General features: G+C 39.7%; 1 protein-coding gene and 1 pseudogene across 1 annotated transcript; both read right to left on the bottom strand.

Moving 5' to 3' along the window:
• Window positions 1-1,864: 1,864 nt before the first annotated feature.
• LOC114776988 (coiled-coil domain-containing protein 180-like) lies at window positions 1,865-15,847 on the bottom strand. Its single transcript, XM_028966913.1, is given in 41 exon segments — window positions 1,865-2,285; window positions 3,706-3,932; window positions 4,004-4,093; window positions 4,286-4,397; window positions 4,596-4,732; window positions 4,960-4,964; window positions 5,063-5,231; window positions 5,437-5,581; window positions 5,712-5,781; window positions 5,871-5,948; window positions 6,453-6,561; window positions 6,724-6,788; window positions 6,990-7,099; window positions 7,102-7,179; window positions 7,441-7,527; window positions 7,597-7,695; window positions 7,798-7,914; window positions 9,895-10,039; window positions 10,119-10,265; window positions 10,414-10,594; window positions 10,850-11,025; window positions 11,109-11,293; window positions 11,398-11,510; window positions 11,588-11,630; window positions 11,733-11,798; window positions 11,800-11,860; window positions 11,942-12,057; window positions 12,283-12,456; window positions 12,948-13,067; window positions 13,146-13,234; window positions 13,319-13,398; window positions 13,478-13,597; window positions 13,825-13,918; window positions 13,921-13,987; window positions 14,079-14,174; window positions 14,269-14,379; window positions 14,583-14,711; window positions 14,796-14,905; window positions 14,999-15,087; window positions 15,215-15,366; window positions 15,613-15,847. Coding segments are annotated over 41 exon segments (4,557 nt in total). The 5' UTR covers window positions 15,673-15,847; the 3' UTR covers window positions 1,865-2,150.
• A 335-nt stretch (window positions 15,848-16,182) lies between these two features.
• On the bottom strand, window positions 16,183-21,380 carry LOC114776987 (caspase recruitment domain-containing protein 9-like; annotated as a pseudogene).
• Window positions 21,381-22,994: the final 1,614 nt, after the last annotated feature.

Genomic DNA, 22,994 nt, shown 5'->3' with positions numbered 1-22,994 from the left:
ATCTGGAAAGATTTTGACTTTGGAAAAGCGAAATTATGAGGACACAATTCACAGAGGACACAATTGTGTCCACCGTGTGCTGTGTTTCATAATCACTTTATGCTTTCACTTTATTCCAAAGGTGGTGTCTTATGACAGTAGCATGTTGGAATTCACTGAGCTCTTCAGAATTACCCATGACCCTGACTAGAACAGACTCGCATTATTTAGATAGACAATTATTCACATTCTGGATTATTATTCATAAATGGTATTATAATCTTAAATAATGTATTTTCTTTGCATACCATTCACAATTGTTCTCAACAGGGTGATAACATACATTCTTATTCTTATTTACTGCCTTGTTATAATATATGCATATTAGATTAGAATTCCTCAAGTGCTAAATTAATGTAAATAGGCCTTTCAAAATACCTGTCAGGATTGACTGCAGCTGGGCTCAACACCGGTGGCCAAGCCTGACGGCACATGAATGCCGGAGATTTCCGCCCCTTCGGAATCTCCGGCATTTTCGTGAACTCAGTCATGAACTTGACTACACTAATGAAGTGTAAGACATAAGTAACTTGTCACATAACAATTAAATCACACCCTTCCAATTGATTGAATTACCATTAAAAAATGCTTGTGTCAAAGCCGCAAGAATAAGGCAGTCCATCTCGAGGTTCAGTGATTCCTCTTTGTGATTGATAGCTTTTCACATAGAAGATGCAGTTGAAAGGAATGCCCAGTTGTTTGTGCCATTCTATCATCTGAGAGAAATGCAGTTTGTAGCGTTTCTAAGTGAAGTTAAAGAGCAACAAGCGTACAGACTAAAAGAGTAATTCTTTGATCTTCCTACTTAGACTGCTCTCAGACAGCAGGTAGACAACTCTCAGGTCATCCTTTACCTGAAAACTGGTGAATCAATAATATCTAACACAGTTATAGTTGTATAACTATATCCCTCTGTGGATGGACATGTGTACCCCAGACTGGTTGGTGACTTTACCTGCTCTCCCGTTAGGGGAGGACAATGCCCCAAACTTCAAGATCACAGCCTAGAAAGATGAGCCTTTCGTTAGGGACAAATGTTCTGGGGATGGCTGTTGGAAGTGCTCCAGGATTTTTATTTAGTAATCCTGATTGTGAATGTTGAGAGATGGCAGGAATGACTAAAACATGTAAAAATCAGTAGTGTGTGATCTCCACATGCTTGGATGACCTCACTACAAAGCCTGGCCATGCTCCTGATGAGGTGGCAAATGGTCTCCTGAGGGCTCTCCGCCCAGACCTGGACTAAAGCATCCGCCAACTCCTGGACAGTCTCTGGTGCAACATGGCTTTAGCGGATGGAGCGATACATGATGTCCCAGATGTGCTCAATTGGGTTCAGATCTCAGGGAACGGGCGGGCCAGTCCATAGCATCAATGCCTTCATCTTGCAGGAACTGCTGACACACTCCAGCCACATGAGCATTGTCTTGAGTTGGGGGGGGGCAGGGCCAACCGCACCAGCATATGGTCTCACGATGGGTCTGAGGATCTCATCTTGGTATCTCCCCAAATGGTACCTACCTTTGAAGAAACAATCACATCCCATGACCAGGAGAACCTCAACGTTGCAGGTATGAATCTCAGTTAAGTGAAAAGGTGAAAGTGAAGTGATTGTCATTGTGACACACAGCACACAGTGCACACAATGAAATGAGTCCTCTGCATTTAACCCATTTAACCTTGGTGGCTCGGGATTCGAACCAGCAACCTGCCGGTTAGAGGACTGTTTCCTTACCCTCCAGGCCACCACTGCCCTGCACTTGGACCTTGTGCCTCATCCGTTGCGTGTGACAAAAGACAACGTTTGAGCAGACATACTTTTATTTTTTTATTTATTTTTTCAGTCCCAGGCACAATGCATCATTCATACATCAACTAGTGTAACTGTACTGTAGTTACAAATATTGAATCTCCCAGCAAACAAAACAACCAACTATACAACAATAAATAACGATTACAAATATAACAAGAATAAAACACATGAAACATTACAAGACTAATCCCAGTTTTGCTTAATTTTTACAGGAAGACATGTAATCCATTTCATGCATATTAAAAAAAATGCCAAGAGTATATGGTATTACTGATTCAAACGGATGTTGTTATTCTGGTTACTCTGAGTTGAGCCTGGTGAGGGTCTTCAGTTGGTTGCTCCAGTGCTCCTGCCAGTCCAGAGCTTCTGCTTTATGAGTTTCATTATCTGCTGTCACCTGTGCCAACTCCTCACTGTACCTGTACATAAAATTCTGAGCCACAGACATAGACCTTTTCACCACCAAGGAATCTCAGTAACATTTGTTCCAAGTGTACGATTTTAGGACTTAATAGTTGTAATTACAGAGTGTTCTGTGAGAAGTATAAAATATATATTATACAGTGGGTTGCAAAAGTATTCAGCCCCCTTTAACTTTTCCACATTTTGTCACATTACAGCCATAAACATGAATCTATTTTATTAGAATTCCATGTGAAAGACCAATACAAAGTGGTGTACACTTTGGAGGAACAAAAATCATACATAATTCAAACCATTTTTACAAATAATTAAGTGAAAAGTGGGGTGTGCGTAATTATTCAGCCCCCTGAGTCAATACTTTGTAGAACCACCTTTTGCTGCAATTACATCTGTCAGTCTTTTAGGGTATGTCTCTACCAGCTTTGCACATCTAGAGACTGAAATTCTTGCCCATTCTCTTTACAAAACAGCTCCAGCTCAGTCAGATTAGATGGACAGTGTTTGTGAACAGCAGTTTTCAGATCCTGCCACAGATTCTCGATCTTATCTGACCAGAGCACCTTCTTCCACATGTTTGCTCTGTCCCCCACATGGCTTGTGGCAAACTGCAAATGGGACTTCTTATGGTTTTCTTTTAACAATGGGTTTCTTCTTGCTACTCTTCCATAAAGGCCAACTCTGTGCAGTACATGACTAATAGTTGTCCTAGGGACAGGTTCCCCCACCTGAGCTGTAGATCTGTTCAGCTCGTTCAGAGTCACCATGGGCCTCTTGGTTGCATTTCTGATCAGCCCTGTCCTTGTTCGGCCTGTGAGTTTAGGTGGACGGCCTTGTCTTAGCAGGTTTACATTTGTGTCATACTCCTTCCATTTCTTAATCACTTAAACAGTGCTCCGTGGGATGTTCAAGGCTTGGGAGATCTTTTTGTAGCCTAAGCCTGCTTTAAATTTCTCAATAACTTTATCCCTGACCTGTCTGGTGTGTTCTTTGGACTTCATGGTGTTGTTAATCCCAATATTCTCTTAAACAACCTCTGAGGCCGTCACAGAGCAGCTGTATTTGTAATGACATTAGATTACACACAGGTGCACTCTATTTAGTCATTAGCACTCATCAGGCAATGTCTATGGGCAACTGACTGCACTCAGACCAAAGGGGGCTGAATAAATTCCCCACTTTCCAGTTATTTATTTGTGAAAAATGTATTTATTTGCAATCATGTATGATTTTTGTTCCACTTCTCAAGTGTACACCACTTTGTCTTTCACGTGGAATTCCAATAAAATAGATTCATGTGTGTGGCTGTAATGTGACAATATGTGAAAAAGTTCAAGGGCGCCGAATACTATGCAACCCACTGTAGTTTATTTTTTTTGCACTGAAGGTATTATATCGAACTGAATAATTTGTAAAGATGCAGGTTATTCTACCTGGTATGCTGTGTCCCGTGCTTCCACTGCTCTCATGTGCCCTAGTGTCATTTTAGCTGTGGTGATGGATGCTGTCTCCCTACATGGTTGTTCCACTGATGCACATTCGCTGGCCACAAAGAAGGCAACTCCAGGCCATGTTCTGTAACAACCATTGTGACACAGTGTGACACATTTGTCAGTGGTAATCATTAGGTATTGCATTTTATTAGATTTAAATACATAGCCTCATAGATTTAAAAAATGTAAAATGGATTGGCTCTGCAATATAACTTTAAGGCTTCCAGTGAAACATTACCGGCCACCTCTCTTGATTGATTTCTTTTCTGGCTGTCTGACTGTTTTTCATGAAGGAGTGAAGTAATATCTTCCCTCTTCTCTTCTGACTCTGCATCAGACAAAATAGAGTTAATTATTCAACCTTTATTTAACTAATACACATTACACATTAATAAAAAATGTTATTATACAAATATTATTTTTAAATGTTGTTTTTTCAATCTGCCTATTCTAACTCAGCATAACTTAATGATGTCTGCATACAATGGATGCTTTGATTTGAAATGAAGTGGTGACATACGTCCCACTTGAACCTCATCGATAGTGAGGAGGTTGTCCATCTGGAAAAGCAGTCTCTCTGTTAGCAAGACAAGGGATGTTACAAAATCGTCTCCATGCTGCTTAACGCAGGCCTGCAATCAAAAAGACTAGAATTACAGTGGATTCATTTTTATGGAAAAGTTTAAACAGACGTTTAACCATTGCCTGTGGAGACTGGGACAAAGGCTGGTCTAGGAATGTACAAATCCGAAACAAATGAGTAAACACTAAAATCACTTACACAAGCTTAATGAAAACAAATGTTTGAATTTGAAGTTGGAAGGTCTGACCTGCAGTTCCAGTGTGTTGCTACAGATAGCACTGCTTTCTTCCATCTGTCTCTGTGCTTCAGCTTCCTGCAGCTCATGCAGCTCCTTCTCACAGGCTGGGTGACTTAGCCGGACAGTCAGGAGCTTGCTGTGTTTTTCTTTTATGCGGCCAGACACAGGATATATGTACTGTCACTATGCATGATTTTAGCACACTAATTATGTTTTCAGGCAAAATCTGTTAATGTGTGGTAGCAACTTTGGCCTATTGTACCGGCACTCCCTATACATTTGATTTGGTACGTCTCCAATTGTTACACCTAGTGCTGTCCAAATTTTTGAGCTAGATCCCCTACCCCATTTTGAACACAGAACCACAGCTGACCAGACCTGATTTGTCGTCAATCATACTTGATTCTGCTGGTGTCTTAGTAGGAGTGTAGCAGCATCCATGGCAACTGGACTGGTCTTTTATTGTTTTTCATTGCCTTCTTACCTTCCTCTTGTCACTCTCCTCTAATGTGAAATCAAGTCTCTGGCGGAGGACATCAACATCTTTGTTGAGACGGTGCTGGAGTTCCTGGACCAGCTGAGAGATGAGCATCACTGGTACTTTAGAAATCAGATCCTCGCTGTTCCTCAACTGTTTCCTGAACTCTGACAAAATACACAAACACCAATCTTCTACAGTGTGCTGAGTACAGAAAATTGTAGCTAGAACCTGACTAATGTGGTTCATGATTTTTTTTTTTAAATAAATAAATAAACTTTGGTCCCTCAGTTGTATATATTTAATTTAATGCATGTATATTAGATATGCATTACTGCATGTATATTAGATATGCATAACAAACACACTGACCTTGCAAGCAGTTGTTGTGATAATTTTCTGTCTGCCTTTGATAATTCAGAAGCCTCTTGTTAATTTCTTCAGCACATTGACTGAAGGTTTCCTGTAAATGTTGTGGTCGGGACACTGCTCGCCGTTCTTTCTTCTTGTAAAATTCCTTTAACAAAGAAATAATCCACTCAAATCATGGCATCAAAGCATAACAAACATTCAAGAAGCATTTTAGAAAAAAAATTGTTAGCCTTTAAGGGTAACTTCACTCTGGACAGAAACCACAAAAATCGAACCTCAGCAATCAGGAGAAGAACATCATTGGATTTCCACAGGATGCTGCTGATTAGGCCTTTGAAGGTAGTGCTGAGAAATTAATATGGACATATTTAGCCTACATGGCCATTAGGTAAGAAAGATTGTAAAAACTGCATGAATAAAACCAATAAACTTACGGGCTCTGCTCCTCTGGTTTGGGTCCAAACACTTGGAACTTTTTGTCAAATCGAGTTGGTTTGGAAAATCTCCTTACACTGCAAAATGTCACATTTGATGTCACTTAAAATAAAATTATATATAAATATTGTCATGTACATGTAGATATTTATTAGATATGAGATTAGATACTCTCACTGCAGATCACAATGTCATCTGCAAAAATCATACATCATACAAACACACCTGTCTAATTTCATCTCTCTGCCTGTCCATCACCATAACAAACAAGGAAGAATTCTGAGCTGATTTTTGTTGTAGAGTAATTTTTATATGTTTATTTAGTATATTCAAAGCACAGAAGGGTGGTAGTAGCCTAGTGGGTAACACATTCGCCTATGAACCAGAAGACTCAGGTTCCCGCTTACTACCATTGTGTTCCTGAGCAAGACACTTAACCCTGAGTGTCTTCAGGGGGGACTGTCACTGTAACTACTGATTGTAAGTCGCTCTGGATAAGGGCGTCTGATAAATGCTGTAAATGTAAATGTCAAAGCATACACCGCATTTTTTACTAATACATTTCTCTGAAACGTACTCACCTCTGTGCACTACTGGACTCAACTGATCTTCTGCCTGTTCTTTCCAGTCTGCTCTCGATCATGCCTTTTCCTGTATTTTGTCTTGATGGCTCAGGGGAGGGGAACTCCTCTGAAATGTGCAGTTAAGTTATTACTTACCATTTTTCTATTTCTAATACTGTAATTTCCAGGTAAAATTGTTATTTGTCACAAAAACTAAATGCAAATGCACAATAATAAAATAATAAATGTATTATATATCCTAAGACAGACTTTTTTCAGCAATGCTCACCATTAACTGCACCTCTGGTTGCAGAATCAGTAAGAATTGTTTTAGTACAAATAGGTCTGGATATGCTGAAAACATAAATATTAATTTAATGTTTATGATACAGTTAGCTGATACAAATTAAGGAACTGGATCTTTAAATGCAACTGGACATTTTATGTTGACATTAAGATTTTTTAATTATCACATTAATTTTCCCATTATAATTGTTCCCATTACACATATCTCTATACATCCACATACCTCACACCTCCTTATGTCTCTCTCACCTCAGCAGCTCCTTAACCATGTCAGCCACTTCGTCATCCGTAAAAGAGACCCTCAAGTGACTTGTCTGGTTTTGGCTATCTTCTTCAGTGGTGGTACTCCTCTCTTCCTGCTACGAGATTTTGGGCGGGCAGCCAAAGCAAATGGCCCTTGAAGAGGTGCATCTGATATCTGAACAGCCATAGTTGGATCCTGGACATAAAGAGGATGATCTAAACATGGACAGAGCTCATTGTCTATGGCTGAATAGCCTATATTAAATATAGGTGGAATGAAAAACCTACTCACAAACACATTCATCGATATATTAACATTCATGTTTTCTCAGGGGTGTATTTGCAATTGTAACATGCACATAAATGTGAAGTTTCAACATTCCTGGAAATGCCAAAATACGCATTTCCATATAAAAGAGAGCAATATAAATAAATACGCCTTGTCTTGATATCTTACCAAAAAACACTCCAGGTACAGACACCTTTTCTTAAGCTCTTCCATTATGGCAGACATAATGGTGAATATATTTTCAGGTTCTAATGCCTAGAAGACAAGATTTTGTTTTAAAGACTGGAATTAATCCATTCATTTGTTTACTAGGCATAGATTTACCTTCATTTCTGGACAAGGTCCAGAAGAGGTCTTTATCAATCCCTCTAACTCTGCAAGGAGGTCATCAATCCTTTTCTTGTGGCCGTTGCTCTTTGCTGACTAGTGTTAAGACACATCATAAAGACATTTCAGGTAGATACAAACTATTTTGTGTATTTAATCAGACAGTAAGAGTTGTAGATGTGCCTCAGAGTTTAATACCTCTGTCTTAATTTGAACCTGTGTATGGATCATTACTGCTTGAATAGTATCAAGAAACTTTAGATCTTGAGTCAAAATGTTGACCTTTTCCTCAGATTTTGTGACAACATCTTTGGCCTGCAATAGAAAATATTAGGACATTAATCATTTATTAAGTGTGATTTACATTGAATCATTTTTTCTTGTAATAAAAATCAGTTTTCACACACGTGGACAAAATTGTTGGTACCCTTCAGTCAATGAAAGAAAAACTCAAAATGGTCACAAAAATAACTTACAAAAGTAATAATAAATACAAATTCTATGATATTTAACTAATAAAAGTCAGACATTGCTTTTCAACCATGCTTCAACAGAATTATAAAAAAAAATAAACTCATGAAACAGGCCTGGACAAAAATGATGGTACCCCTAGAAAAGACTGAAAATAATGTGACCAAAGGGACATGTTAATCCAAGGTGTGTCCACTAATTAGCATCACAGTCACAATCTTGTAATCAGTCAGTGGACCTATATATAGGGCTCCAGGTAGTCACTGTGTTGTTTGGTGACATGGTGTGTACCACACTCAACATGGACCAGAGGAAGCGAAGGAAAGAGTTGTCTCAGGAGATTAGAAAGAAAATTATAGACAAGCATGTCAAAGGTAAAGGCTATAAGACCATCTCGAAGCAGCTTGATGTTCCTGTGACTACAGTTGCACATATTATTCAGAAATTTAAGATCCATGGGACTGTAACCAACCTCCCTGGACGTGGCCGCAGGAGGAAAATTGATGACAAATCAAAGAGACGGATAATACGAATGGTAACAAAAGAGCCCAGAAAACCTTCTAAAAAGATCCAAGGTGAACTTCAAGCTCAAGGAACATCAGTGTCAGATCGCACCATCCATCGTTGTTTGAGCCAACATCTTTGCATCTTTGAAAAGAGCTGAAACATGCCGTCTGGAAAAGGCACCTTTCAAACCTGAGACAACTGGAGCAGTTTGCTCATGAGGAGTGGGCCAAAATACGTGCTGATAAGTGCAGAAGTCTCATTGACCGTTACGGGAATCGTTCGATTGCAGTGATTGCCTCAAAAGGTTGTGTAACAAAATATTAAGTTAGGGGTACCATCATTTTTGTCCAGACCTGGTTCATGAGTTTACTTTTTTAAATAATTCTGTTGAAGCATGGTTGAAAAGCAATGTCTGACTTTTATTAGTTAAATTTCATAGAATTTTTATTTATTATTACTTTTGTCAGATTAAAGTTATTTCTGTGACCATTGTGAGTTTTTCTTTCATTGACGGAAGGGTACCAACAATTTTGTCCACATGTGTAGATGGGAAAAATGTACACCGACGTGCCACTTTTGTCACTGAGCAAAGTACCATCCCCACACACTGCTCCCTTGGTGCCTTTCATGGCTTCCATTTCCTCTTTCACACTAACCTCTTGTATGTCCTCTTTCACCACATCTATAAAGCACCTACTAGGGCTTCCTCTTTTATTCTTGCCTGGTTGCTCCATCCTCAGCATCCTTCCCTCAACATACTCACTGTGTTCCTCTGTACGTGTCCAAACCAACACAATCACGCCTCTCTGACTTCACTCTTGCTGGTACCTGCCTCCTGCAGATCTTGTTTTTTTATATATATATATATACTTTATTAAACCCTAAGGAAATTGCTTCTCTGGTTTTAACCCATCACGCCCGGGGAGCAGTGTGTGGGGACGGTACTTTGCTCAGTGTCACCTCTGTGACACGGGGATTCGTACCGGCAACCTTCTAATTACGGGGCCGCTTCCTAAACTGCTATGCCACCCACTGCCTCACAATGACATCTCAAAGTCATCTGCAAACATAATACATCACACACCTCTCACACCTCAAACAATTCTTGTTGGAAACCAACCTTACCTTGAACATATCTGGATTCCAGACCAAAGAAATTAACGGATATGCATTGTTATGCATTGTGATGAATATTCACTAAAGTTTGGGTGATATTCTTAGCTTGGAATGACTACAACTTATTGAATAAGAGGGAATTTTAAAGCTGAAAGAAGTTCTCCTGCCAAGTTTAAACAATGCATTTAAAATAGCCCAAACCTGTTCCAAAATTTTGGAGTCAATGCGTTGCATCTTCACCATAATAGCTTCTTCTGTGGATTCTATTTGCTTTGCAATTGTCTCCAGATGTTTCTGGTACACCTCTATCTCTTTAGGTGAGAAGTTTCCCCCTTCACTAAACAACCTAGGAGCAAACATAAAAGTTATTATATGAGAACCCTCAGTCTGCAAATGAAATCAAAGAATAAGACAGAAGAACGTACTTAAAGGATCTCATTAACTGTGCATTTGACTCTCTAAGTTCATCCAGCCTCTGGTCTAGTTTGTGCCTGAACTGTCTCTGGGATGTCTGGATCTCGTTCATGTGCTTTTCCAGGTTGGACTGCAGAGTTCTTCTCAGCTTTACCAAGCTGAAAGAGGCAAGTCAGAACAAGAAGAAACAAACACATCTGTATCATTAGTCCTATACTAATGACATATTAATTATGTCAACTGTAATGTTCTTAAAACATCTAGAACAGATACGTAAAGAAAAATAGATTAATTCTTTGCACTCACACATCAGACTTTGTTGCTGAATTAAAAGCTTGTTCCATGCTATATACATCCAGACGGAAGTCCTCTGTCAGTTGATTCTGTTGGATCTGAAGATCCTCAAAGTCAGAGTGAAAATTGCTGAGGGCTTGGACTATGCCTTTACAGTGTCTGTCCACTCGGTTCCTGTGAAGCACCAGTTCATCTGCAAAGACAAAGGAAAGCGAATTAGGCTATTATTTAATTCAATTCAATTAATTCTGTAAAGCAAATCTAAATAGAGGCACCTCAGTGGAACCTTGGCGGTTCAGGTTTCAAACCAGCAACCTTCCGATTACAGGCCTGCTTCCTTACCCGCTAGGCCATCACCAGATTTACTGCAGTCTTCTGGGGAATATTACAATTGTTTTATAGTGAATGGGCTTTAATTATTTTTCTCATGTGATCAAAATGAACCAACCAGCTCGTAGATTATGGATATCCATCTCTATTCTTGTGTCCCGTGATTGGTGCAGAAGCAGGCACAGATCTTGTTCTGCCATTAATGATTCTTTATTGGTTGCCACAGTCTTCACAGTGTTATGAAGGACAGAAGAGTATTCTTCTTCCATGTGGTTAAAGAAGGCCAGGCGTAGACTAAGGACAACAGATAAAAAAAATTATATGATGTACATTGATGGTATGATTTATTCATGATCTCATTTGTACAAAACTCTTACTCTTTCTGCGTTTCTGTGAGGTGCCATTTGGTGAACTTCACCAATTCGACCTCGGGAAGGCCAGTCTCATACTCACTGTCACACTGCACTACAAAACTCTGAGCATTGTATGTATTTCCCTTAGCGGTTGTGAATGCCTCTGTGATTTGAGTGTCCAAGAACCCCTGAGGACAATCAAATTCAGCCTAACCCCCCAAAAAACAGTTAGATGGGACAGGTATATACATTTATCTGCAATGCAATGATAAACAATGACCTCATATGTTAGAATAATAGTAATGATACCTACATTATGCATTTGCGAATTATCTGTAGATGGTTGGGTTAGATATGGGCTGGTTGTGTTCTGAAGTCCTGCTGTCCACTCCTCCATGCCTTCTGCAATGACTCTACCAGTAGCATCTGGACAAACAACATGAAAAAAAACTCAAAGGAGAAGCCTAAGATTGCCAACCAACCCCCAGGGCATATAAACTCACCCATGTCGAGAAAAGGAAAAAGTCCACACAGTTGGTCAGAATCCTGGGAAGAGAAAAAAAATTGGATATTAATCATTATTTTAATAGAAACATTTTAAATACTTTATTTGAACATAAAATAAGGAATGCTTAATTTAACTGGTACCAGAGCATATACTTCTTTGACACCAAAGAACTGACTGAGAGCAGTGTTATAAGAGTGCAATTCCTCCCACAACAACAGCAGGGAAGCTCTCCACTGTTACGATTTTCTCCTTGTACGTAATCACATACCTAAAAAACAGCAAGTAAAATACGAAACAGTTTTCAGTAGACAACTGACAAGAATTCTTTCAACTGGAAGCATGGAGTTACCCTTTCTTTATTTCCTCCAAAAAGGTAAGAATCTTTTGCAAAAATGGCTTCAGGGCCTCTTCAGAACTTTCCTGTCTGAGCTTGTCCAGCATGATGTCCAGCTGAGCCTCTTTTTTCTGAAAATGATTTACTAGTCACATTAGTTGTCTACTATGGCAATCAACAAACAACATCCATAGAAGCAGAGCATTTGTTCTATATTGATTTAAGAATGGGTGAATCAAATGGATTAGGATTAAAGGAAATATTTCTCTCAATAATGACACAATAAAATATATAAGTTTTTAACACACGGCATTTATTAGTAGTAAAAGGGGTGGGACATGAATAAAGGTTCTCACCTGTTTTTCAAGCTCATGGCAGCGCTGCACCTCCTCCAACTGCGTTTGCATCTGCTGTTGCTCATATTGTAATCGAGCACTGTGCGTCAGCCAGAGGTGACATGCACCCTGGATGAATTTAAACAGCACCTCACTCAGGCCAGCAGTATTCCTGGACAAAGACTCAAATGCTTTCTGCAATATAATTTTATCCAGAAATGAACTTCTGTTATAAATTATAAAAAGGCTTTAATAACACTTAAAGGACAGTCCAACAAAAACCACAATATGAGTCAAATGAGCAGGACAACCCTATATTTTTACATTAAACATGCACCATGTTTAGTAATTAAATTCTGTTTATATTTTACCAGTCTGTACCATTAAAATGACAATTTAGTAGATTATTTTATGGTGGAAGATTATGAAGTGGTAGTAACCAAGTGGGTACGACACGCGCCTATGAACCAGAAGACCCAGGCTCGAATCCCACTTACTACCATTGTGTCCCTGCGCAAGATACTTAACCCTAAGTGTCCCCAGGGGGGCTGTCCCTGTAACTACTGATTGTAAGTCACTCTGGATAAGGGCGTCTGATAAATGCTGTAAATCTAAATCTTTGAATTTGTCTAATAGCAATAAATATGCTTGAAAAAGACCACAAAGTAACAATCAGTGCTGCCTACTTCTAATGCTTCCAACTGCTTCTCAACTTGTTTCTGACAGTTTCCAAGCAACGGCAACATCTCAGCATCTACAGTGTCCTGGATTTGCTCCTTAGAAAATTCATAATTGATCAGCTCTTCCTACACAGATAAAAAAATGTTAAAAATCACAAACAACATCTAAAATGAGGAAAATAAACATCAGGAAACATCTACAACCTTGAAGTTCTCCATCTTTGTCATGCAGTCTTGCCATGTTCCTTCATAGTATTTCTGAAGTTTGCTGAGTGTTTCAAAGTGCATGTGATCTGGAGAAGGAAAAGTTGTTGACTGCCAATGAGCCAATCAGCTCAGTAAGATTACGTTTGGAGGTAAAAGAAGTGATCACAAACCAATCTGCTCATTGACTGCGGTCAAACGGGCATACCAATCCGAAACCTTATTTCTGGAGCATCCTGGAGGTGTTGTGGTGCTACAAAACAAGACACCAAAAAGATTATTAGGTTCAGCTTTCAAGGTTCCATTACACCACCAGAAGACTGCAGCCTCACCTGAATTCCTTCAGGATTTTTATCCTTTGCTTGCTGTAACAGTCCTGTGCACTTCTCATTGCATCAAAAGTAGCTTTAATGTATTTTGGCGACTGGATTTCAGGACTGTTTATGAAGTCTCTGGAAAAGAAAAAAAAATTACATTCATGGCAATGATCAAGTTATGTATTAAATATTGTGTGGATTAAATAAAATGTGGATTAGAGTTGTATAGAAGACAAGTCTAATAACTAATTTACTATCTGAAATGTTGAAATGTTCAGCCCCAAAAAACCTGTGAACCAAGCTCCAGAATCATTTTAGTTCTAAATTAGGAGTAAATTAACTTACTTAAAAAAACAACTTACTGGAATCTACCAATTATTTCAGTGCCTTTGATTCTCTTCCAGTTTTGCAGCTTGTCCTCCCATCTCATTCTGTAGAAAAACAACTTCTGCAAGTTTTCTCTGTCTGGTTCAGGAAGAGTTTGGCCAAAGCCCTTCTGTTTGACAGCAGGGCCTGGTTCAACATCTGAAGGGGTGAACAGGATGATCATGAACCTAAAAAGCCTGAGATCAGATTCTCATTTGAGAGCCTTGAATGAAACTTTCAGGAATTGTACCATTGCTTCTTGGTTAATCAGTCTGTGGATATCACTGAGTGAAATGTAGCTGATTGTCTCCAGTGTCTTTGTGTATTTTCTCAGCAGCGCTGAAATCTTCACAATTTTCAGGCATCATAAGTAAAAAATATGCAGAATATGCCAGTGTAACTGAAATGGCAACAAACAGGGTAATTTATGTTAATCTTACCTTCTCTGTTCTCTCAGACTCATGTTTGGCAAAAGTCTCGTCCATTTGTATAATACACTTCTTCCTGTTGGCTGATTCGTGACTGACAGAATCCCACAATGCATAGATGCCCTGCAAAAAGGTAGAACAGATCTGAATTTTGCACACAGGTTTATTTTTATAAAGTAATTATCCCCATTATCATTAGAAGAAAAATTCAATTATCTTTTAACTCAATAATGTCCTTAAGCCAGCTTCATTTCAGTGGGTCCACTGGAAAATGCTACAAGAAAAAGTATTGTGCTGTGTTAAATGTGGATTCAAGCAGTTTGTACATGAAAGTTGAAACTTTTCAGGACTTCATTGTCATCAACGCCCTCCATGAGTCTCTCCATCTTCTCATCATACTCTGAAAGCTTACAGATAACGTCTTCTCCAGTCTGCCTCAACAGGGACTCATACACCTGAAATCAGAAGAACATAGAAGAGGCCTACTGACTATGGATGGCAAATTATTGTTGACAAATGTAATCATCAAATGTCTATACCTCACTGAGCGCAGCAAGATCTTTATGAAGTTGTTCAACCGCCAAAGTATGTTTGGTTTGTTTTTTCTCCTTGAGGCGTTCAAGGATGCCAGAACATTCTGTCTCTGCCACTGTCAAAGGAAGTGATTTTATTCATTATACCATTGCCCAGAAGTGCACACTGTGACTGTGAGTTTGGCTAAAATGAAATGCTAAAAAGTCACCAACAACATCCAGGAGTCCCCTGACCTCCTCTTCATCAAGCTGGTCAGTACTCCTCAGACTGGGCCTGGAGCCTGAGAAAAGCTGGTCTCTACAAAGCACATGTACTTAAATGTAGGCAAAACAACATAAAATACACTAAAATGTATTTACTTATACCCTTAAAATACCCCCAAAAAAAAGGATGGCAAAAAATATTTTGGCTACATGGTTGCTACCGTGCAGGCGTGCTTTCGGAGCTCTGAGTGGGTTCTGCCTGACTTCTGCTTCCTTGCAGGGGACCAGAGTCCTCTTCTCCACGGCTGTGCAGGAATCCAGTGGTGGCCAAACGTTTCCTTCGAGTGTCATGAATTGAAAGTGCCAAATTAACCTAATAAAATAGAAACATTGGCAGTTTCAGAACGACCTTAAAATGCACTAGGTCGATTATGTTTATTGCTCCCTGAAATCACTCTTATTCTTTAGGTTCGTTCATCACTATGTTCGCTTGATAAACAAGCAAGACGGTGGTCAAGTTTAGAATGAGAGTTTCGTTTTAATTATGTTATAATGTTAAAGAAACTGCCAACTCATCTGAATTAATTATAGTACTTATATTAAAAAACGCATCAGTTACCTGAGCGTCAAACAACTGGCGTTTTACTTTTCCACCAGGAACGACTCGACGGGCGGTCATGATGGCGATACCTCAGGATTCAGTGTTTTAATTTCCTTTTAATCTAATCCGTACGCGCATTTATATCGAGTAAGAGCTTCTTTGGTTGGCCCCGTTCAAGCTGCTTTCTTCGTCCTGCGGAAGTTGGAAAAGCTTGGTCGTTGCTATGCCGACAGAATTTGCTGGTTTAGTGCCCCCTAGTGGCGTACACACGTTCCAACAGATAAAACACCGTCGCTCCTCGACATAATCTACATAATGCTAGTCTGTACATTCCCATATTTTTGGTAAATACTTAAATGGGAGTTTACATAAATCGTTGTCCCCAAAAAGTTTCATGTGAATAGCTGATGATATTTGTCTTATTTTTAAATGTAAAGTGTGATTAGTTCTTTGGTGTAAAAAAACAAATGTGATAAGTGACATCAAAAAAAAAAAGAAATAAATAAATCCTATAATCCATAAAATGAATATTTACCCCTTCAGCAGTACAATTATTTCCATACAATAAAAAAAAAAAATACAAAGCAGTAATTTTGTATTGTACAATCTAAGAATTGATTCTAAAAAAAACACAAGAACACGAAGACAAATATGCAGAGTTTACACATAAATATGGCAATCATCAAACAAAACCATAACAAATATTGGAAAAAGTAATTAATAAAACATTATACTAAGAACATAATGAAACTGTCTATTCTTTATGTTGCAGCACAGAGCGATCCCAGTAGACAAGACCTCGACTCTGCCCACTCTCCCTTAGTCATATGTCATCAGTGTCCGTGTTGTCACTTCCACTAGTGTGGCACATGGTGAGTGCACAAGGTGAGTTATTGGTTCCATTTGTCTTTGATCTAAGTGCACGCTTCCTGTGAAAACAAAATATACTGTATACCATTCATGTTCAGTGAAAGACTCCACTCTTTGGCCACAATAGGTTTACATAAAATGTACATACATTTTCCAGTTTTATGTACTTTAAAATAGCCACCTAACAGTGAGACACTGTTCACTAAGGTCTAGAATAGAGCATATACTTCAATGAAACAGCTATTGTTTAGCTATAGAACTGACAGAACTGGTAATATAGAACTATAGAACTGGTAATTATTTTTATATTTTTAATTGAAAAAACGACTTCATAAATACATGTAGTCATGTGTCAAATTAATGAATTTTTACCTCCTATAGGTAAATTTACAGTTGTCTTGCCTTGCCCTGGGTCGGTAAGGGGTTGACAGCTCATCCTTTGGTAAACAAAGATCATTATTATTTCAACAATCTAAGCATGGCAACATTAAATTCTGGATGCATTTCATCAATAAAATACATGCAACATTAATGGTTTCAATGGCAAATAATAAAAACCTAGAAACAGGACACTGGTTTGATGATCCGAAGCATGAATTTTCACTTTTTAATTACTTCTTTCAAATACATTTGAAATAGACAACAACATATAATACCCATACTAAAATACCTAAAATACCTACTATTATATAAAACAGCCAAATATTACCCCACCCCATTAGAAGTCTATACACAAAAAAATTAATGAGAGAATGTAAGATCATTTCTCATGCGGCATGACTTACTGTAGCAACATCATTCATCTTGAATGGCTTGCACATATTATAATCCTCCGGTGTCAAACTTTGCTCATTCTCATTGGTGCCTGATTCAAAGCATAAAGAAGCTTTTAAACAAACAAACCAAAAAACTCCTAGTGCCCACAGTGCCACGTCTTCAAGTCCGCTTTGTTTGATGAAATGAGTCGGATGAGTTTGGGTGAATACATTTACATTACATTTACGGAATTACGGAATATGTGTTACCTGTCACCACAATGTCCTTGGCATCTTCATCACTTGTCTGGCTTTTTAGCTAATAAAGTAAATTCAGAGAAAGTGTAAAAACTGTCCCTTTGTGTTTGTATTTCAAATTAGTTATGCAATTTTTGTAAGCACACAATTTACCTCTAATGAACTTGCCAAAGAACTGTCCTCCAAGTCTGAGACCTGACACACACACACACACACTCACACATTTACATACGTAAATATATATGTATTTACAGTGAAAGATGATGTTGTATTCTGGTGGAACATGACTGAAGATGACTGAAGTGTAGTTAATGTAATTATGTTTTACGCATAGTAAATTCTACACACCTGATGGGCGCAGTTCTTCAGCTTTGTCTGGAGAGCCAGCACCTCCCCTTCAGTACGGAACAACTGAACCTGGAGCTCATCACACTTTTCTCCAAGCTCTCGAATCTGCTTCCGATATTTATCCTTGTCCTGGAGGTTCCGTGAATTTTCCTGGTGATACTCCTCCCTGGTAGCAATAGCCTTAGATTTGGGGGAAATTAGTCTCAGAGGTCTCTTTGCCAAAGCAACGGAATATAAATTAGCCAAAACCTCAAGTAAACTTTTTTTTCACATTGTCATTGTGAGGTGTCGTGTGTTTAAGGCTGTAACATAACAAAATGTTGAAAAACTGTAAGCAACCTGCAATAAATACCTCGCTTCCCATTTTCTACCCAGGAAACCCCTCTGATTTGAGTTTTCATCACATCCACTTTTGTTCTTTGCAAACAATATTGTTCCATCTTCTTATCGTTCTTTGCACCAACTTCATTTCAACTCTCCGATTCACCTTGTCTCTTTCTCGGATCACTTCATCCATCTGCTTTAAAATCTCCTCCATGCGAGCCCGGTACATCTTGAGTCCTTCTTGAGTGTCAGGCACTTCAGCTCCAGGACGTCCTTCTCCACAGATACTACAGAAAAAAAACTGAAATTTGACACCGGAACCATGCACGTGTAAAATGACAAAGCCTCAAGGGGAACAAACCAGAAAACATCAGTATCTTTCACTTCCCATGTATCCTGTTTTCATAATGTGCTATGAAATTCTTTCCATTATGGTGCCCCTGGCCCATCAAGTGGCACAATGCCACTGTCCTATTCGCCTTAATTTATATATATAGCTCCCAAGTTCCTTGTGCTGTAAATTCACAACTCAACCCCTTGGCATCTTTAGGACGGTTTTCTGCAGGATGTATTTTCACAGGATAAAACAGTGGTCCTTTCTTGCCTTGTCCCGTAGCTGTTCAGCTTCCTGCAGGTTTCTGCGCAGAGCATACAGGTTGTTAACCAGCTCCTGGTGCTTGGCCTGGGCATGCTGCTTGTAGTCCTCAAGCTCTTGAATGCTCACCCTGTCGTGCTCATTCAGTGCCAGAGCTGTAGACTTCTACAGCAACATGAAACAAGTTCCCAACAATCCACTTCTCAACTTTACCCAAAATCAATACATTGGGTACAGCACTAGTCTCTCTCTCTCACACACGCACACACACACACACACATATATATATATATATATATATATATATACACACACACACACACACACACATAAACGAGCCATTTATTGTAAAAAAAAAAAAATATATATATATATATATAATTTCAAGATTTTTTTTCCAAGAGCAACTGTATTGCTCTTCAAGTGTATTGATGTGTGTTCGCTTTAGCACTAAGATAAAACTTCTTGATTAATGCCAAAAGAAAAGAGCTGCAAAGCCGACCTGAATGGAATTTTCCAGTTCTTGAATGCGGGAAGTGAGGAGGTCATTCTCTCTTTGAAGGCTCCACACCATGTCCTGGCTTGGCCTCTGCTCCATGGCATTTTCAAGTTGACTGTGCGCTTGCGGTGAATCTTGGAGTCGCTCTCAGCGTTCATTAAACAGTGTTTCAGCTTCTCAATCTCAAAAACAGAAATGATCACCATCTTTACAATCGCAATGCCAACAAGAAAAGAAGAACCATGACCATTAGTTCTTCTTTGACTCACCATTATAACAGTAACTATGAAGAGATAATATCTCTCCATAGTTCCTCAGAGCGGATTATAATTATTTATTATAATTATTAAACAAATATTAATGCATTTCAGAGGCTCAGGTATTGCGGTACATTTGTTTGTACCACAAAATGTCAAAAGCACGCTAAATGTTTCTATATTTCTTGGACATGTTGTGAGTGTCGTAACCTGTCTGGAATCTGTGTCTCCCAGAATGGTGAAAATTACATCAAGAACATTTATGGGGCAGTGGTGACCTAGCGGGTAAAGAACCCATAATTGGAAGGTTGCTGGTTCAAATCCCGAACCGCCAAGGTGCCACAGAGCAAGCACCGTCCCCACACACTGCCTGTCATGGCTGCCCATTGCCTCACCATGGGTGATGGTTAAAAGCAGAGGACACATTCATTGCAGTGTCTCACAATCACTTCCATTTACAGCATTTATCAGACGCCCTTATCCAGAGCGACTTACAATCAGTAGTTACAGGGACAGTCCCCCTTGGAGCAACTTAGGGTTAAGTGTCTTGCTCAGGGACACAATGGTAGTAAGTGGGATTTGAACCTGGGTCTTCTGGTTCATAGGCGAGCGTGTCACCCACTAGGCTACCACCCCCCTACCTCCAGCTGCAGGTCCCGGTTGCTCATGAAGGCGCCGTTCTTCTCCTCGCTCAGGCGCGTCAGCTCGTGCAGGAGCCCGTAGTTCTCCTCCTTCAGCGCGCGCGCCTTCTCCCACAGCCGGTCGCGCTCCTCGCGCATGCGCAGCACGCGCTCCCGCTGCTTGCGCAGCTCGTGGTTCGCGCACCTGCTGCTGGCGCGCCGCGTCGTCCAGCGCCTGGCGCCGCCGGCGCTCCTCTTTCACCAGCCCGCTGGAGCTTGGTCAACCTCGCTCATCAGGAACTGGGTGAGGCCCGACTCGCCCACGTTTTCTTGCGTTTGCACGTTGGGACGTACATGGACATGTAAATATACTGCAAGTGGCATTTTTTCTTATGCGTGCATAATTTGTGCACTCAGCTTTCACTGGATTGGCTATGAGCATACCACTAGTTAAATTGACTGGGACACACCTCATCATAGTTGCAGCTTGTGAGGAGTTAAAAACGTTCCCCTTATCCAAAGCGACTTACAACCAGTGAGTGACTTCCTGTGTCATCCCCATGGACAAGTTGGTAGGAAGTGGGTTTGAACCTATGGCTTTGTGGTCATCTGGTTCATAGGCGAGTGGGTTATCCACTAGGCTACTACCACCCCCTTTATTAGTTGTTTTCAAGCTATTCAGAGGATAGCTCAGAAAGGCTCAGGAATACATTGTGAAGTACAATTGTTGGTATAAAATGTAGAACTCACCCACTAAGATGGAGAAGGCTCGAGCAGGTTCTTTCCCTGTGATTTTAAGATAGAGCTGGGGATAGTCCAGCTCCAAGCTTTCTAAAAATGCCACATACCCTTTGTGACCAGTTCTTTGTAAGATATCTAACAAAACTCCTGAAACAAAATGAAGACATGTTTATAACGTTTCTACATTAAAACATTAAAAAAATTAAACATCAAGAACCTCTCTTACCCACTTTCTGTCTTCGTATAAAGACATTAGGATCATTGAAGATCTGTTCCTCATCCTCACCGTTCAGCACTTTGCATTGCCTCAAATAAGGCGTTATGCGGGATGGCTCGATATTCTTGATGAGCAGGAGCCTGTAGTCCTCCAGCTGGGCCCAGCATTCATCATCATCAGCTTCCAACACATTCAAATTGTCGGCCATGGTCAAAGGACAGCTGCTGTTCCTTCACGCAGCAAAAACTCTACTCTACGTAGGAACTAATCTGAAGCCGATCCCATATGACACCGAAGAGGAAGTGTGACTTATTGGGTGCAAGAGCACAGTTCCTGTTTTATTGGTCATTATTTCAGCTTTTATGTTGCCCTCTATTACCCAATTGCACATTCTTACACAAACTTTGATTCAATGTTCGGTCCGAACAAAAAAAGGCAAGGTATTAACCATTCATTCAATTTTCTCATCAGTTTATGCAGGATAAAAGGCCAGTCTATGGTCAGAGGTAATAACAAGTCTGGAACAAGGCTTCAGTACTACAGCCGTGGACAGGTTTGATGGAACAAATACTGGTTGTCAGTTTTCTGCTTCAGTGTTTTTAGATCTTTTTGTCAGCTGTTTCTGTGGAGTATTGAAGTATAATTACAAGCATTTTGTAAGTTTTTTTTTAGAACCTCTGCAGTTCTCTCTCGCATGCTGTCAATCAACATCTGGGCCAAATCCTGACTGATTGCAACCATTCCTTCATAATCAGTGCTTGGAATTTGTCAGAATTTGTTTGTCTGCCCACCTCTTGAGGATTGACCACAAGTTCTCAATTGGATCAAGGTCTGGTGAGTTTCCTGGCCATGGATTCAAAATTTCAATATTTTGTTCCCTTTAGTTATCACTTTGGCCTTATGGCACTGTGCTCCATCATGCTGGAAAAGGCATTGTTCTTCACCAAACTGTTCTTGGATAGTTTGCTGAGACGAAGTTGCTGTCGGAGGATTTTTTGGTACCATTCTTTATTCATGGCTGTGTTTTTAGGGAAAATTTTGAGTGATCCCACTCCCTTGGATTAGAAGCAGCCCCACACATGAATGGTCTAAGAATGCTTTACTGTTGGCTCGAGACAGGACTGATGGTAGCCACACTTTTTCTTCTCCGGACCATCATTTTTCCAAACAATTGGAAAAGGACTTCATTTGAGAAAATAACTTTACCCCAGTCATCAGCAGTCCAATCCCTGTACTTTTTGCAGAATATCAGTCTGTTTTTTATGTTTTTCTTGAAGAGAAGTGGCTTCTTGACACCAGGCCATCCTCCAAAAGTCTTCGCCTCACATCTGCTCTGCACTGGTGGCACCCCGATCCCGCACCGCTAATAATCTTTAGGAAACGGTCCCAGCACTTGCTGGACTTTAATTCTTCACAACACTTGAACTTCTCTCCTGATGGTTTTGATGATCAGATAAAAGGTTAATTTAAGTGCAATCTCAGTAGCACCAATATCCTTGCCTTTGAAACCTTTTTATGCAATGCAATAATGACTGCACATGTTCCCTTGCAGGTGACCATGGTTAACAGAGGAAGAACAATGATTTCAATCATTTCCTTTCACCCTCCTTTTAAAGCATCCAATCTGCCATTCTAACTCAATCAGCATGATCTCCAGCCTTGAGCTCGTCAACACTCTCACTTGTATTAATGAGAGGATCACTGACATGATCTCAACAGGTCATTTTGTGGCAGGGTTGAAATGCAGTGGAAATATTTTTTTGGGATTAAGTTAATTTTCATGGAAAAGAGGGACATTGCAATTCATCTGATCACCCTTCATAACCTACTGGAGTATATGCAAATTGCCATAATAAGAATGGAAGCAGCAAACTTTGTGAGTATTTGTCAGTATCTGTCATTCTGTAGTGGCCATG

Source organism: Denticeps clupeoides, unplaced genomic scaffold (assembly GCF_900700375.1).
Source record: "Denticeps clupeoides unplaced genomic scaffold, fDenClu1.1, whole genome shotgun sequence".
Lineage (NCBI taxonomy): Eukaryota > Metazoa > Chordata > Actinopteri > Clupeiformes > Denticipitidae > Denticeps > Denticeps clupeoides.
The sequence above is the reverse complement of the archived record's forward strand: the minus strand, read 5'-3'. Positions and strand labels throughout refer to the sequence as shown.